The sequence below is a fragment of the Nycticebus coucang genome, chromosome 14 (genome assembly GCF_027406575.1).
Source record: "Nycticebus coucang isolate mNycCou1 chromosome 14, mNycCou1.pri, whole genome shotgun sequence".
Classification (NCBI taxonomy): domain Eukaryota; kingdom Metazoa; phylum Chordata; class Mammalia; order Primates; family Lorisidae; genus Nycticebus; species Nycticebus coucang.
The window spans coordinates 58,223,387-58,242,311 of record NC_069793.1 but is presented as its reverse complement, the minus strand read 5'-3'; the positions used below and the strand labels follow the sequence as shown (position 1 = coordinate 58,242,311).

At 40.0% G+C, this 18,925-nt stretch overlaps 1 protein-coding gene across 2 annotated transcripts in view; it reads left to right on the top strand.

Moving 5' to 3' along the window:
- The window catches only part of SYT9 (synaptotagmin 9), a 245,340-nt gene that overhangs the window by 43,253 nt on the left and 183,162 nt on the right, over positions 1–18,925 (top strand). For both annotated transcript variants that reach the window (XM_053561266.1, XM_053561267.1), the window contains exon 2: positions 16,915–17,266. In XM_053561266.1, coding sequence (XP_053417241.1) covers positions 16,915–17,266 — 352 coding nt within the window. The remainder of the gene's footprint in view (positions 1–16,914; positions 17,267–18,925) is intronic.

Below are 18,925 nucleotides of genomic sequence, written 5' to 3'. Positions count from 1 at the left end.
GGAACTGTATATCATACATACATAGGATGCAAAACATCCTAACATTGGCATTTAGAAAACTATGGAGTTATATGTGCCTGTATAAAACCTAACTCTTCATCAATATTTTCTTTAGTTGATGCTCTTATATTTTTATGATAGCAATGTCTCCTCCTTTTCGATAGTTTTGATACCTCTTATTTCTGTTTCATGTATTATTGTATAACCCAAATATCTTCCAGAATATCACCCACTTGTGGGCCTAGGTGAGACAGCTTTCGTATTTGATACCTAGGGATGCTGGATCATTAGCCTTTACCTGTCAAGAGACAGGAAGGATGCCTGTCCTACCACTTCTTGTGCTTTTCTCTGCGTCGTCCATTGGCGATATGGTGGAGAATACACGTAGCATTTGCGTAAAATGAACCACTTTTTTTGGCTTTGCCGTCTGTCTACTGAGCCTTTTGTCATCTATCTCATCCATACTTGTTCTTATTATTTCTATCTTCTGATTGTGCTTCTGTTTTCTTTGCCTTGGTTGCCTGCTAATCTCTGCTCTGTCTGTAGTCCCCTGCCTGATATCCTGCTAGTATTACAGCCTTGATTTCTTTTGCTCCTTTAGATGAGAACCCGGCCCTCTCTCTGGCTGCTCTTTGGAGTTTTCATTGTGCCTGTCTCTACTGCTCACACTTCTAGTATTTAAGGAAACATTTCTCTCTCAAGCCCGGTTTCTTCTAGGAACTGTAGGTTCTTATAGTTTCTCATGGCAATGCCGCTTGGACCCCCGGGTGATATAGGATGCTGATGAATGCCTAGAAGGGTGTGAAAAGTCATATGATTTCTCATGAAAGCACATTTCCATCTAGGGGCAAGAAATCTGGGAAATTCTAATTTTTGGCCTCCTTTCCCACCTCAGTCCCAGAGCATCATTTGGGAAGTATCCCAGACTCCCCTTTACTCAAGCCTTGGGGTAGCTGCCCGCCTGTGCTGTCTGGCTCCCAGTCTTCCCTGTCATCTTTTGCAAGGTGACGATCCTATCTAGTGATCAACTTTCATTCAAGTGAAATAAACTACTTGGTTTATCATAGGTATACAGTGGTTACCAGGGACTAAGGGGAAGGGAAAGGGGGAGTTAGTATTTAATGGGTATGAATTTTCAATATGCAGATGGATAGTGGTCATGATAGCCCAACACTGTTCCAGTCAATGCTGCTGAATTGCATATTTAAAATGACTAAAATGTTAAATTGTGTGCTATGTATACTTTGCTGCAGTTTTTTAAAATGTGGGGAAAACAACCTACTTGGTTTAATGAGAAGTAAAGATTACAGAAATGTGGCAGGCGCCTGTAGTCCCAGCTACTGGGGAGGCTGAGGCAAGAGAATCACCTAAGCCCAGGAGCTGGAGGTTGCTATGAGCTATGATGCCACGACACTCTACCAAGGGTGATAAAGTGAGACTCTGTCTCTACAAAAAAAAAAAAAAAAGATTACAGAAATGTGTCAGGAAAATCATCACTGCCTACTCATAACTATCTCTCTGCCCACTGCCTGCTATGCAGAATTTCTGTAATTTGCAGAGAGGGCAGGCCTAAGAGGAGACTTTTGAGAAGAATTGGGATTCTTTACCTCTTCCAAGTAGGCTTAAGAATGAATTGTATTGAAATTTTAAGAATTTTTTTCCTTAATTGATCAATGCTTTTCAGAATAATTACTACATTTCTTGGTCTTATGCCAGTGTTATTAATCATTCCAGTGACGAATAAATGCCAATTGCTATGCATTACTATTGATGAAAATTAGTGATTCAAAAGAAACTATCTTCATTTTAGTAGCATGAAACATTTGCTAAAAGGAAATTGACTCCAAATCATAGTATTTGTAGAAAGTTGACAGTTGAATATAAAGATATAAGAGTCTGTGCTTTTAACCAGTTACCAATAGTCTAAGCCTAATTATGTTTTCAGCACGGACAGATCGATGACCTGAGGGTACATTTGGGTTTCAGGTATAGCATCCAAGTAGTAGGGGGTTATATGCTGGGACAGAGTCTGTGCTTTCAACCATGGACTAGCATTAAGATCAGACAAATAAGGAAAAAGGTAGAGAAGAATTTGAACTGGGGGAGTCCACCTCTCTGTTCTGAGTTTAAGCAGTCTTATGGCTTGGATGTGCTTCTCAGGAGAGGTTCCTCTAGGGTTAGAGTTGGCCAAAGAAGCAAGACTATTTGAAGATGTCATCTAGCTCTGAGAACTTCTCCTGAAGATTTAGTTTCTTGGGCACATTCAGGACAGGTCACTCTAGTCCCAGTTAAATAATGTCTTCATGAAGGACAGCTCAATACAATGTGTTGTGAAGTTAATGTAATACATGATTCCTATCACAGGCGCTAATGTTCCTTCTACTATACTGCACTGCCTCTGTGATGTCTTAAATGTTCAGAGAATTATTGTAGATAAAACAACATGAATGAAATATTGTATAAATGAAATATTGCATTATTTTCAATCATGATGAAAATGTAATCTTAATGCCTGTTCTATATATACTTAAACATGCAGCTTCTTTGGCAACTCCTTTTCCTGAAGCACATTTTTAGTGGAGTAAGGAATGAATATAAAGTGGAAACAATACATAGCTTATAATTTTATCACTCATCAAATTTGAGTGCCTCCACCATGCCAGATGTCATGCTAAGTTATAGAGGGTAGAACTTTAGAGATAGAACTTCTCATACAGTTTGAGAATATAAGATCTGGGGGGAGGAGGGGGATGGGTAAATTCAGACCTAACCAGTACAATGCCCACTATCGTGATGGGCACACTTATAACTTTGACTCACACTACACAAAAGCAATCTTTGTAACCAAAACATTTGTACTTCTATAATATTCTGATATATGTATATACATATATACATAGATATACCTATATATCTATGTGTGTATATTATATATATAATATATATAATATACAAATGTTTTATACTCCCATAATATTCTGATATATATATACACACACTCACATACATAGATATCTATGTGTGTGTATATTATGTATATATAAGAATATATATGTATATGTATAATATATGTATGTAATATGTATGTATAATACATATGTATATAAACACAAATGTATATATATAATCTCTCTATATTGTACTCCTATATTCTGATATATATGATATACACATATCTGTGTATATTATATATGTATCAGAATATGATAGGAGTACAAATGTTTTGATTATATATACATATATATCTATGTGTGTGTGTATATTATATATATCAGAATATTGTAGAAGTACACATATACATCTGGTGTGTGTGTATATGCTTTCTTTTTTTTTTTTTTTCTCAAAGAAGAGGGAATATGAGGTCTGGAAGGCCTTTCCATTTCATCACATCTCATTTTGTGTATTAGGAAACTCAGGCCCAGATATGGTTAAGGTTCACTCAGGTCACCCAGTTGACTAGAGTTAAGGCCCAGAATAGGAAACAATTTATCCTACAGTGACTCGATCTGGGCCCAGCAGAATCAGACAGGACATGGCCAAACTAGGTAATTTGAGGAGAGTTTAATACAGGGACTTCTTAAAAGGTGTGGTCAGGATTCAAGGAAACCAGCAAAAGATAGGGCAGTACTCCAGGTCTAGCAGTAGTAAGGTGCCCTCTCTACCTCCAGGTGTGAAAGAACCCAGGAAAGGAGCTGTGGCTTTCAGCAGAAGGACACATGTACACAGCGGCAATTTAGCAAGAAGAAAGTTGGAGGAATAAATACTGTAACTTCTCTCTCCTCCTACCTTCCAGTTTCCCACTGGAGCCCCCTATCACCTGAACTCAATAGAAGCCAAAGGCAAAGGACTTTTGACATAGTCCCTAGGGGTCAGCCTCCCAGGGTCCAGAGCAGGGTGGAGAGTGGAGGAGAGTGAATTTAAAGTGGTAAATGGAACTTCCATGATTCCCTATAAAAAGATTTATGCAAATGTAAGGACACAATTTCAATGTTGATCAGATGTTGGAAGAGGCTTTGACTATAAAAGAAATCACATATAAATGCTGAGTTATTTAAGTATAAGACTTTTAAAGTTTCTAATTTATAAGAGAAACTACTGTCTTAGATTAAGAATGGTAAACTGAAATGCTTAACCTGGGGATCCTACAGATACTTTTTTACGAAATTCAATGGCTATTGTTCACAATAGCTCACCAGGAGCTCTGCTCCTTAAAAGACTCTAAGGGCAGGCGTCCTCAAACTTTTTAAATAGGGGGCCAGTTCACTGTCCCTCAGACCGTTGGAGGGCCAGACTATAGTTTAAAAAAAAACAACTATGAACAAATTCCTATGCACACTGCACATATCTTATTTTGAAGTAAAAAAACAAAATGGGAACAAATACAATCACATGGCCTCATGTGGCCCACGGGCTGCAGTTTGAGGACCCCTGCTCTAGGGAGTGTCTCACATGTGTTTAAAAAACAAGTCTGCATTTAGTCTCTAGGTCTTTCCTCATGCATTCTGTGTCTTGTTCTCTGAAAAAAGTACCCCCCCACCCCAATCACTGCAGCTTGCTTCATGCCAGTTGAAGCCAGGGAGTCTTCTGCCCATACCAGCGTAGGCACAGCTAGCAAAGAGCATGTGTGCAGTTTGCTGTCAGTCAGGCTATATGCTTAAGGATCAGAGCCCTGTCCAGCTGTACCCAAGGAAGGCCAGGAAGGAAAGTCTGCCTAATTCTGGAGTCCAGAGCAACAGTAAGCTGCCCAACACTACACCATGACTTATGCAGGCAAGTGGATATCAAATAGGAGGGAGAGGCTGGACTGAGCCTGTCTTTCTAATCAAGTAACTCACTTCCCCTTTGAATGGAGAAGTAAGGGGTAAGAGAAGTGACCAGGTATATTCCTGATGGAGGTCATTCCTGATGGGAGCCAGGAATGGAAGAAACATTCCTACATTAGACATTGCTTTATGAGAATTTTCTAAAAGCTTGTTCACAAAGGTGGTTGTCAGCGATCTTTTGATTCTGTTCCACAGTATAGATGAGAGATTTAAACATGAATTGAATCAAGGCAAGACCAGATCCGGCCTAGGAAAGAACTCTGTGGAAAGGGGTCCTGTGGGTTGTGTGAACTGTTGGGCTAATGTGGCAGTATGAGGTTTAAAAAGAATTTTAAGCTATACCATGAAAGCATTGAGACAGGCTTTTATACAGATGCAAGTGCATAGTGAAGCTAGGAGGAATTTCTCCGCCCATCGTAGAGGTGAGAAATGACCCATCAGAGGATACCGGCAGCCCAAAATCTCAGAGCGAGCAGCAGAGCTGGACACAAGGTCTCCATTTGCTGACTCCATCCCCGCCAGCCCCACACAGTGCTACAGTGCAGGCCAGGCTTCCATTTCCTGCGGACACACCAAGGAGGGCTGTTGACCTCTTTGGCTTATCCCCTGCCCCCACATGTTCTGAGTTTTATTTCATAGTGTTCTTTTCAAGCAAGAATTCCTTATTGTTTAAAACCCCACACATCATATTTTCTATAATTTCTTAATAATCCTAGTATATTTAAGTGTTGCCGTGTACTCTATGCAGGCCAGAAAAATCCCACTATGCAGAAAACATTGTAGATTTTGCATGCATTTCCAATTAGGTGGGTGATAAAATATTATTAAATAGATTTTTCCCCCAATTAAATAACTCTGGAGAGATTGAGTGAAAAGAGAGTGGAGACCTAGTAACAAATCTGATCATGATTCCAGAACCTTCCTGTTGTGCACATAGCAGGGACTAAGATGCAACAGCGTTTAGAGGTGTGTGTGTGTGGGGGGGCGGGGGCGGTTATGGACACAAAAGCTAAGATCCTGCTCTTAGTGTTTCTGGTTCCAGCCACTGTGTATTTCAGTACTGCCTGCCCCTGTCTACCCAAGGCAGAGGCGGTGATGCTGCTGTGAAGAAGAGCTGGTCACACTGATGAGGCTGCACTTTGCAAACAGAAGGTGCAACAGAAAGTGTTCTTGCCACGCTAATTTTAGGCCAGCTGCTTAGTTAACACAGGCAGAATCTTCTGGGCAATCTTCTGAGGAAAGGATTGGAGGGCCAGAGGCACAGTCATACCATAGATATTCTTCTCTTTATGTCAACAGAAAAATGCATTTAATGTCATTTGCCAATTTTCCTGTTCTAATTAATTTTTACTAATTTTGGGGCTTCTTAAAGTTAAGGTAGCTGTGTTCTGTTTACCTGGCTCAGTACCATAAAAAATGGTATGGCCCTGCAGGCCCAAGATAATGCTCCTTAATCCTTGCAATTTTCCCTATGAGCCAGAGCTAAGAGAAACCTATGTCTGCTGTAAGAATGAAAAGCAAGAATGGTCCTAAATTTTAGCCTTCAGTTAAATAGCACTCATTGGCTTGTGGCCACCAGTGGGAATTATTATAGTGGCTTCAGTGCTAGATACAGATGTGGCTATGACCGCCAAGGTCATCTGGCATTTTCATAAGATCCATAGAATGTGAGGGCCATGTCTAGGCCCTTCATGACATAAGGAAGACTGTAGAGAACCAGTGACTTATCCAAGGGCAGAAATTATAAACAGTGGGAAGACTGGTCCTAAATCTCTTGGACTAAATTACACAAGATGTTTCCCAGTGGTATTATGTAAAGTTGAGCAAGTTGTGCCCTGTACAACATGCATGGCCATGAACAGAAATCCTGGCCTCCTCTTTCTCCTGAAGAAGTCTTTTGGCTATATGCAGGTGACCTGGGTTTGATGTTTATATAGAAGTGGTTTTAAGTAGGTCTTGGCTCATACCTCATCTATGGTGCCTTAGTCTCTTTGGGCTAGTGTAACATAACACCATAGACTACATGATTTATAAACAATTGAAATTTATTTTTCACAGGTCTGGAGACTAGAAAGTCCAAAATCAAGGTGTCATAAAATTCAGTGTTTGTTGAAGACCTGTTTTCTATTTCATAGTAACTGTCTTCTGTGTTCTCCCATCCCCACATGGTAGAAGTGGCAAGAGAGCTCTCTGGAGTCTCTTTTATAAGAGCACTAATCCCATTCATGAGAGCCCCACCCTTGTGATTCAAACCTCCCAAAGACACCCCCCCTCCTAATACTATCACATTGATGGTTAAGATTTCAAGGTATGAATTTTGGGGAACACAAGCATTCAGTGTCTATTTCATTCTACTACTGTCCCTCTAAAATCCATGTCTTTCTCACTTGCAAAATACATTCATTGCATTCCTAATGCTGTAAATGTTTTAATTCTTTCCAGCATTAACTCTAAAATCTAGAATCCATTCTCATCTAAATATCATCTAAATCAGATATGAGTGAGACAAATATCAATATTCAAGGTGTGAATATTGATACTGAGGCAAATTTCTCTTACCTCTGAACTTGTGAAACCAAACAAGTTATGTGCTTCCAAAATACAGTGGTGAACAGGCATAGGATGGTTATTTCCATTTCAAAAAGGATACATAAGAAAGAAGGGATAACAGGTCCTAAATAAGTCCAGACTACAAGACAAACTCATGAGGTCTTTAGACTTAAAAATAATTCTCTTGGCTCAATGTTCTGCCTCCAGACTCACTATAGCCAAGATTATGTCCTCTAGATCTACTGAGGCAGTGGTCCCAGCTTTCAGACTCATTGAGGCTACAGCCCTGCTTCCACGGTTCTGCCAGGCAGGGGTTGGGCCCTGAGGTTCTGCAAGGTGGCTCCACACCCACACCTCTGAGCAGCCCTGCCCGTGTGGCTCTGGGAGGAGGCCATGTGACTTGTTGAAAGCAAACCAGTGGTCCCCCTTTAGAAACCAAGTGTACAGCCTCAATGATTTCTGAATCTTCATACGGGTCGTTCTTCCCTTCTCTTGAAGAATAGTGTATGTTACCAGCTAAATAGCTCTATGGTCCCATTCTGTAAAATCCAAATTTATCAGCCTCTTTTCCATTCCTTCGCATCTCCTTCCCCTTCAGTTCAAATTGGCAGTTTTCCTGCTGGGTGACTGCTGAAGTCTGTGGTTCACAATTATGCTAATCTCTGTATCAAATGGTCAGTTGGCCAAGTTAGTGTTCTTTTCCAAGGATATTTTCTCATTTTTTGCAATATTGGCAGTCTGAGATTTTGCCAAATCTGTAAGTTCTAGTTCCTATTAATTTAACAATCCTGTCTTTAATTCATTCTCTCTTCTTTCATTCTATCATAAGCAGTCAAGAGGAGCCACGCAACAGCTTCAACACTTTGAAGGTAGATAGAAATTCAAATTTTGTTGTTCACAAATTATACCTTCCAAAAAACAGTAGAACTCAAATACAGTTCAGCCAAGTTCTGTGACACTTTGTAACAGGGATCATCTTTCTTTCATTTTCCAGTAGCGATTCCTCATCAGAATGGTTTTTACTGTTTGTATTTCTGTGAGCAACCTATTCGTGATTACTTAGGTATTCAAAGTTTTCTATACAGCTCTACTCTTTTGTTTCTTGGCCCGCAACAGAATCACTCTTAATGGTCTGTTCCTGGCAGTGTAGGCTTTTTGGGCACACATCTCAAAACTCTTCCAGTCTTTACCCATTACCTACTTCCAAACTGCTTTCGCATTTGTAGGCATTTGTTACAGTAGCACTTCCTTCTTGGTCTCAATTTCTAGTTTAGTCTTATGAGAAGCCTTTTCTGAACACCAGATTAGATTATGCACCCCCAATTTACTAGATTCTAGCAGTACTCTGAGTTGTGAATAGCACTACTGAGATTCTCTTAACTAATAGCTCCTTGAGGGCAAGGACTAGTTTTATTCATATATTCATTCATTGATTCTTCCTTTTGTACCCCTAGTTTAGTTCTTAGCAAATATCAGATGCTTATTAGGAGCTCCTTTTCTTGTCCTCAGTAGTTCAGTTCAATAAGCAGTGGCTGAGCACCTCACATTTGCTTCATGCAAGCCCATTTCATACAGCTGTAGAAGGCCTCCCCGAATTACTAACCAGAATGATCACTTTCAGGCAGTAAGAATAAGTCTAGATATGGAGATGCCAAATCCTGAGATACCTCAAAAGAAAACAAAAGCAATAACTTATATTTATTGAACCTATCTAAGCACTCACTCCTACACCAGAGATAGATACTATTATTATTTCAATGTTAGTGTGACAAGACAAGATAGAGAAATTTATCTATCTAAAGCTATACAATTAATCTTGGAAGGCAGCTCTTGACTGTGATTCTAGAACCTGTGTTCATAACTACTGTGCTATGGTGCCTGCAGTATGATTGAAGAGTGGTGTTTCTGCAATATTGGATTTCCCAATTTAAGTTCAATCATTTAAACACCAAAGCATCTAATTTTAACCTAAAATCTGTTACATACTTCTTATCCAAGATGCTTCAGGGTCACCGTGTTGCTACAAAGCACCATGCAGGGGAAGCCTTCTGGCCTTGAAGGTTGTGAACAGAGCTAATTCTTCTTCACTGGATAAGTCTAGAATGCTGTGATGTTTGAACTCAATGATTTTCTTTTATTATTATTAGTTTTGTTTGCACTTTATTTTTTAGAGCAGTTTTAGGTTCATGGAAATATTATCTTTTTAAATTATAAAAGTAAGACATTTTCATTGTATAAAGTTTAAAAAAATAGAGGAAATACAGTGTTAAATCAAGGCTTTGCAGTTATAAGAAAGGGATGTTGATGAGGGAATTTTGACATGAACTATCCTGAATGATCCTTAATGTTTGTTCTTGATGCAGTTGTTTCTTCATAGGTTTAGTTACCTGAAACACTTAACATCTCCTCATCAGAGCTGTCTGGTCCTGCTTGTTTTCTCTATCTAATTATATCATGACTTTTCCTACAAGTGACCATTGATATCCTCAATGGATCTCCATGGCCTGATTTCCTAACTAAATTTCCTAGTGTTATCTTTATTATGCACCCAAGACATAATTGTCTTAGGATCACAAAAATGTGTTATATTCTGAAACCACTATATATTATGTATAATATATACATACATATATATATACTTGATCAGATATTCTCATTGTTATCTGTAGACTGTTTGTATGAGATTTATCTGAGATTTGAGATGCTTGGTAAAAATGGAAATGCTGGACTTCAACCAACACCTATTAAATAAGAATGTCTAAATCTGAAGACAGGATCAACATTTTCCTTCTACCAAAACATGCCCTATTTTTATTTTCCATTAGTAAATTGTCAGACATGTTCAGAAGTAGAGAGAATAATATTATAAACTCCATGTACTCAAAACTCAGTTTCAGCAGTTACCAATTTGTAGTTAATGTTGTTTCATCTACAGTTTGAAATAAATTTCAAATATCTGTTGAATATTTCCACATGTCTCTATAAAATATAAACACAGTTATCATACCTACAAGTAATTAACAGTAATCTCCAATATCATTACATTTAAGTTCAAATTTTTCTTATCTATAAGCGTTTCTTAATTGTGTAGTGTATTAGATGCTTAATTATGTAACTGCTACAGGTTGGGCTGGCTCCTCTCTAGGCCTATTGCTCAGCTCCCATGCTGGACCTTCCCTTCCCTGGTCTTCTGAGTTGAACACAATTTTTCCTGTACAATGTGTCTTCCTCTGTTTTATTTTAATCTTTTACATTATCTTTAACTAACTTTCTATGATAAATGCATATAAAATAATCTTTTTGACTATGTTCAGGTCTGAAATAATGGCTTTGCCAGTCTTCACACCTCATTGGCAGTATGCTTGGGTATAGTGTTCTAAGTTGAATTAATTTTCTCAGAACTTTTCAGGCATAATTCCGTTATTAACTGTTTCTTATGAGAAGTCCAGTACTGGTATGGTTCTTTCTACATATTCCTATATTTGTCTCTTAAATTTTGTAATTTTTCTCTAATCTTCATGTTTTCAGATTTCACAGTCACATGACTAAAGTAGTGTACAATTTTATTATAGGTGCTCAACATACACCTATTAATTTGTCCTTCAATTCTAGGGAATTAAATCTTGATGATTTTCATTTACCTTTATTCTCTCTGCCCTCATTTTCTGGGAAATTTAAATGTTAGACCTCTTGATGAACATACTCTACATCTCATGTCTTATAATTAAATTTCCTGAGTCTTTTTTTTGGCTACGTTCAAGTAGATGTTCCCTAACTGTTCCTTCCCTGGATTTTGTTTATTTGTTTCAGCAATCATGTTGTTTTCTAATTAGATGGTATCTCAAGGGTGTCTTTTTCTGGTTATTGCTACAGCCATAATTTTCACTTTTAGTTGCTATCTTATAAATTTTAGTACATGAATTAATTTGCCTCTTGCATTACTATAATTTGTTTCATGTCAGGGGTCTTTTATTCTGCTAGCTTAGCTTGGTTATCCTCTTCGGAGCTGATGACTTGCATTTGTCCCATGACTTTTCTTTTATCCATTGAAGTGTTCTTCCTGGTCAGTCACAGTATAGGGGGACAGCTAATTTTCCTATTTCATATAAGTATGAGTACTTAAATATTTCATTTGTTGGTTAATAATTGTTGTTGCCATTCTGGAACAGGTTCACTCCTATTATGCTTGCAAGGATCACTTGGAATTAAAAGTGGCCTGCTGGAATGTGTCTCTGGGTGCAGGAGTATCATGGTGTGTTGCAGGGATGTCACTGCAGTATGTCATGTTCTATGCCTAGGACTAATAGCCAGAAGACAAGCTTTATGACAAACAGGGATGATTACAGGACAGTCTACTTCACATCTTTCCTGGGAGGGATGTACCATATTTTACCATGTATAAGATGCACGTTTTTGCCTAAATTTTTGAGGGAAAAATAAGAATGTGCATTGTACTTGGGTAGTATGGCTTGGGAATGGGAGAGTCCAGTGGGCCTCCCGGGGCCACTGCACCTTCCCACCTAGGCCCACCAGGAACACAGGATTCTAGTCCATGAGGACCTGGCACCTGGTGAGAGGGGTAGAATGGCCTCCACCAAGCACTACAATCAGGGGAGGAGGTGGTGACAGGGCTAGTAAGGTGGGCCACAGCTGTATGGGGTGAGGGTGGAGGCCCAAGGCCACCAGCCAAGTGGGTGGTACTGGAATCCACAGACAGTCCCCAGGGACCTGTCTGGCTGACTGGGGGCAGAGCAACCTCAGAAAGTCCCACCTTTTTGGCTATATACATGGCCATCTCAGCTATAGCTCAGGATGTGGCAGGGAGAATAGGACTCCCACCAGATAGGGAAGAGGCAGCCTTCACAGAGCAGGCAGCTATGGGAGGGTGGTACTATCTGTATGTTTACCAGGAGAACATTAGCCCTCCCCAGATGTGTCTATCCTACCTGAGAGCATGGCCACTTTCTCAAGGTGTATTTTCCTAAAAATTTGGGCCAAAAATGTGGGTGTGCATTATACATGTGAGCACGTTATACACAACAAAATACAGTACTTCACAATGACTTTGGGTACCATTTTCATGCACATTCCCAAAGCAGCAATACCTTCAGTGATCTGGATCAAAACTGGTTTGTCATTTGCATCCTTTAATCCCTGAATGACCATCTAGTTATTACCTTGAGCTTTAAACAAAAGGACCAATTATACTACTTCTATTCTTTAGAAAAGTTATCTTATGATTACTTTAATGGCACTATATTTTTCAATTTTTATAATGAAAAAACCACAAATGACAAAGAGTACACAAAATGAATATATATACTTTTTAGATTAGTAATAAAACAAACGGTCATATACCTACCACCTAACTTAAGAAATAACTTCTTTCCTAAATAAAGCTATTTTGTGATTCTAAGCTGACTTTTTCTCTTTTCTGAGGTTATAGGTCTGAGATAGGGAATATGGCCTTAGTGGGCCCAGAGTTGTTTTTTAGTAATTCTTTCTGAAAGAAGAGAGAAAATTACAAATGTAGTATCTAGAGGATACACTGAGCTATTTCTGAACAGAAGTCCAGATGGTTACACTTAGGGCCTGGGATGGCTGTGTAGGTCACCACTTGTTTCTTCCTCAGGTGTTCCCTGGCCCACTGCTAACTCACATGACACCTTTATGCGAATAAGGAAAAGCAACTCTTGCAATTTGCCAGAAATTTTTTGTAATAACTATATGCACAAAATTCTATTGTGACTATGAATGTGATTTATATCTCCTGGAGCTTACATACCACAACCCATACAGCCATAATTCAAAGTAGACCTAGCAGGTGGTGCAAGGCTACTCAGGTGGGCTTCATCATTTGCTGAATGTCTACTACACATCAGGTACACTTTTAGATTCTTGGCATTCCATTGACAAGATCTTTGTTTTTATGGATCTGCCATTTTTAGACTTCTGAGCAAGCTGGGTTTTTTGTTTTTTTTTTGCATAAGAGCTCAACTAACAAGCTGAGTTATTATTGGGATGGGTCAATTATCCTATGGTTACTAGTAAAAGTAAGTCAAGACTTCAGTTTGCTTAGAATGTTATCTATACCAAACGAATCCTGAGAGGTCATGTTGTATTAAGCCCATGAGTTCACAGCTCAGGTGATATTCTTAAATCAATAGTGACCCTGTGTCCTAGTTTTTCCTGGACAAATTCTGAGTTAAGTATCTTATCCCTGTGTAATTATTAATATAGCCTGTTTTCCCTTTTGAAAGTGTCCCAGCTTCAGACAGTAAATTATATGCTCACATATATTAGTCAACATTTTTTTACTGTGGCCACTAGTCCTTTCAAAATTCTAATGAGTTAAAAGACAGATATTTAGGTTTTGTTCATGGATCTGTGGGTCAGCAGCACTTCTGCCCTAGGCTGTTGGTCATGTTTAAGTTTATTCCTTATTCTGGACATTGAGCCAATGCCACAAATCGTCTCATTATGGCTCCTGGGGCTCAAACATCAGCTCTTAACTCATGCAGAAGGTGGGAAGCCCAACAGTCCTTTGGTCCAAAGTGGCATGGGTCATGTCTACTCATGTTGCATTGCCTACTGCCAAGGACAATATTAGGGCAGTAGATTTATGCTTCTCTCTTAGACGAAAATGCTGTGATAGAGGAGAGTAACTAGTGACTAACAAAGCAATTATCACATCACACTACCAGTGTGCCCTCCTTGGGCCTTTGTGGTGGTCTCCTGGTGGTGTCTGTATCAGAACAGAGCTGCAATGATTGACAAGATTTAAAGAAGGATTTCTGCCTCCATTTGGATTAAAGAAAGTATTAAGGGACTTCACCACTGTGTGGAGACACTATAGGAGGGGGAGGACTCTACTGATGTCTGCCATGCCAGACTGATTACCTGGGACATGTCTCCTCCTTCCCCAGGCCCCCAGCATCACCAGCTATCATAGAATAGAAGTCTGAACCAGCAGCTTCTCCACTCTCCTTTGTGAGCTGCCAGAGCCCAGGAAAATCTGGGGTCAAATGTGCTCTTCTACCTGGTCTCGGTGCTCTGTGAGGTGTACTTTCTAGCCCCTTGTTTTTTGCCTCTGCTGGCTCCACTCCCAAGCATCCATCCCTGCCCTGGTTGCTCTGCACTTAATATTTTTAATTTTTATTTTAATTTTATCTGTCAGCGTCCCTTCATTCATTCAGGTTAAGTGTTCAACACTGATTGGCCTTTCCTTGAAAACAATTCCAGAAATTCCTCAGTTACTGGTTCACCAATGGATTGATTATACATTGCTTGTTTCCATTATACATCAATTCCTCAGTTACTGGTTCATCAATGGATTGATTATACATTGCTTGTTTTCTATTGTTCAATTATACATTGATTATACATCCTTGTTTTCCATTGCTCGTCCCATTTCAGAGGGATTTTAGGAGACAAAAGTGAAAAAAGAAATTGAGCTCAGTTACTTATATGGAAACTGGAACCCCAGTATTGTCAGAGATAATATTGCTTCGCAACAAGGGCAGAGATCAGTTGAGAGGCATAGAGAAGATATGTTAAATCCATCACCAGCTCCAGCAGCTGGCTTTCTTTCAAGAGCAATTTTTGATGAAGAACTAGTTTTATCACTTCATAGGAATAACTAAGTACCTTCAGAGTCATGTTGAAAGGCACATGCATGGTAGTTGTTCAGCTTACTCGGTGGGTAAGTGACTTGCAGGAGGGGTTCCCATGCATGACTCAGCAGAAATATAGCTCTTCACAGATCATATAGAATGTAGGCATTGCTGTGAATTGTTGAAATGTGAGTACTAAGTGACTAATCTAATTTTCTCCTTCATTAGACTATGAATTTATGGAGTGTGTCTGTCATGTTCCCCATTATCTTCAAAACCTAGTCTAGCACCTGACATGTAGTGAGCATTCAGAAAACTTTCATTGAAGCAATGCAGATATTAAGGATGGACAATATAAAGCAAAACCTGGAAAGAATACTAGGGCTCCTGAGGGTAACGGGCTATAGTAAGGACAGGTGTTCTTTAAAGTAAGGAGTTTACAGCCTCCACAGTGCCAGAAATGTGTTCAGGTTGATGTCTTAGCCTCCCTGGCACTACTGTAAGGTGGGATGGAGCCTGGAGGGGTTGGGCTCTGTTTTGAACAGGGGGACACAGCCATTGGATACTGCACTGCCATGGACCCTCACTGAGGCCATGGGGCTATGGTCCATGTAGAAGACGTTGTTGTGACTTGCCATGTCTCCTGACCCTTATCCCCTCAGCACCAGCCTATTCATCTCAGTGCAGCTTCTGCGTTGATTTCAGGGGAGATTTTCTGGCCATTGAAGCCTGCTTGGCCTACATGTGCTGCAGGTTGCAAATGCCAGGGTTTTAATGCCCTTTGAGAACTGCCCTCAAATCAGTGACTAAAGGGATTTGGTGTTTAAATAGCTCTGATCCTTTTCCCCCTGAGTGGGATAACACTGAGGTGTATGGAGCCTCTCCAGCAGGCTTACCCGTTGGTCCCCTACTGTGGTAAGGGGCTTGATAATACACCTTTTACTGCAGTGGTTCTCAATCTTCCTAATGCTGCGACCCTTTAATACAGTTCCTCTTGTTGTGGTGACCCCCACCCATAAAATTATTTTCGTTGCTACTTCATAACCGTAATTTTGCTACTGTCATGAATCGTAATGTAAATATCTGATATGCAGGATGTATTTAGGCGACCCCTGTGAAAGGGTCGTTTGACCCCCAAAGGGGTCGCAACCCACAGTTGAGAACTGCTGCTTTACTGCTGCATTCCCTAGATGGCTCCTCCCACTCACTCCACCTGTGTTTCCTTCCGCTTCTCAAGAAACCACTTGCTCTTAAATAACTTGCCTCAGGGTCTGCTGAGGGGTAACCCAAACTACAAACTACAATAGTCTGCCCTGTCTCCCCAGGACCTGACCTCAGAGTGCTGTACATTCTTAAGGCTGCAAATTCCACAGAGGACTTAAGCTTCATTTTGCTTAGGGCCTTAAAAGTTAATAGCAAAAACAGGGTGGAAAAGCACTGTAGTTTCTCTTGTTTTATACTAAAAAGTAGTGACATACAATTCCCAAATTATGTTGTATAGCTGTCTGAGATGACAGAATATTTTTTAAGGACAATTGAAACTTCCCTGCTCAAAAAGCATTAGTGATTTGTACCGCCTGGGTTGCTTGGACCCTCCTCCTCCCTCCCTCCCATGAAGGGTAGGGTCTCATCTGACTTGCAGGGCATTCCTACTTCCCTTGATTCTTTCTATACAAGGCTGTTTGTAGTTTCTGAACTGGCCTGACTGTTGTCTACCTTCTCTGTGCTTTTGCTTTCTTTTCCTCTGCTTTGTGCCTCAATCCTCATTGTCACTGCCCCAGAATAAGGTGATCCAGCAACATGTCCAGAATGGCCTTTTATGGTCAGTTCCTGAGAGATGGATGGATAAGAGGTGCCCACATCATGCTGCGGGTGGCAGACATGAGGGGAACAATTACACTGACCTTTGATTTTTTGCTTCTTTGCAGATATCTCAGTGAGCCTGCTGACCCTTGTGGTCACTGCCTGTGGTCTCGCTCTCTTTGGCGTGTCTCTCTTCGTGTCTTGGAAACTCTGCTGGGTTCCGTGGCGAGAACGAGGCCTGCCCTCTGGTAGCAAAGACAACAACCAGGAGCCTCTTAACTATACGGACACAGAGAGCAATGAGCAGGAGAACAGTGAGGACTTCCTAGACCCTCCTACTCCCTGCCCAGACTCCTCCATGAAGATCAGCCACACCTCCCCTGACATTCCCCTGTCAACGCAGGCGGGGCCCCAAGAGAACTGCACCTATGGCGTCCGCGTGCAGCGTCAAGTCACAGAGCCAGCATCGTCGGCTCGGTCAGTAATGCCCCCTTCCTTTCTGAATTCAAGGCAAGAACTGCTCCAGTTCCCTGTCTGGCAGCAATAGCATTGATTGGTCAAGGAGCCTATGCCTTTTAGATGTCTGTTTGGTATCAGAGACATAAACATAGGAAATGTCATGCTTCCAAAGCTGAAGTTAGGTTTCTGAGCTCTGCTTAGTCTCTACTTAGTCATAAAAATAATAGTTAACGTTATTAAAACTTACCCAAAACTCTATAAATAAAGTGTATATGCATTGTTTTATTACAGCTCACAACTTTGTATCAGATAGACATTATTATTATTATTACTATTTTCACTTTATAGTGGAAGGAAAAATTTAAGTCAAAGAGATTAAGTAGCAATGTCATTTAGTAGTAAACACCCAAGATTTGAACCCTAGTTCAACCACCATGAGAATCTGAGCCACCCTTCCTTGCTGCCCTCCTAGTGCTATAGAATTTATCCCCTGTGCCTCTGACCTAGGCCAGAAGGCATACACAGGCTCTCTCTGGACTCCACAATGTGGCTGGATGTTTCTTTGTCCATCTCCGGCTCTTGGGAGGCTTGTGGAGTACCCAGGCCTAGGGGCACTCTTTTTCCATAGTCTGGATGCTTTGCGTTCTTAACCACTAGAGAAATAATATAGTGCGGTGATAAAAAATAATATGGTCTTTTGAGGTCAAATGACCTGGGTTTACTTAAATGTGTGACATTAGACAAATTACTTACCCTCCCTAAGTATCCATTTTCTTATCTGTGGAAGAAGAATAGTGACAGTACTAACTTATAGGTGGTGTTAAGAATGACATGATAACATGTGCTTTGCGCAGATCTGCACCTAGTAAGTGCTCCAAGACAGGGACTGCCATTCTACTTTTAATTACTGCTATGACGGCCTCTCCCAAGTTGCAGACACTGCACAAAGGTGTGTTTGAAGCTAAATCACTGGATATAAAAACTCATTTTTAGAAAGAGATTTTAAGAAAAGAGACTCAGGAAGCAGTTTTCTTTAAAATGAAAATATTTGCTTGAGTGATAGCCAGAGGAATAGCATGTGCTGTTATCTGGAAAGTACAAGCATAGTTGGAAGATAGATTTTTAAAATCTTTTTTTATTATATTTGCTCCCTAGAAACAGAAATAAGACTTTTCCCTTTTTTTATGTTAATCAAGTTTATCCTGGAGGCTCTGCTCATTCGCATTAAGTGGGATGGAACATGACAGTTTATAATTTAATTTTTTCAGAAACCTATTTTAGCATCATTTCCAATTCTGAATCAAAGATCTAAACCTAAAATACTCCTCTGTGAGGAGATAGGTAGTTGTTTGCCATTTGAGTTAGAAGAAATCCTCAGATTTTTATCACTAGAATTTGTCTTCAGATTTGAGACTTAAATATAACCCGAGCTCTGTTTGATGCTGTCATGGAGTTCATGCAGTGGTGCAGGTGCATAATGAAATCCTTTCAGGACTTCAGTAACTGGAACCTTTTAGATGGAGTTGCCATTGAAATTCCCATTGAAAATTGTCTGCCATTTGATTCTACTCTGCATGTAACTTTTCTAGTCCGACTTCTTTCAATATATGGTGACAGTGCTTTTTTTTTTTTCTTTTTGATTAGATTTGATCTGAGGATTTTGCCATAATTCTAATG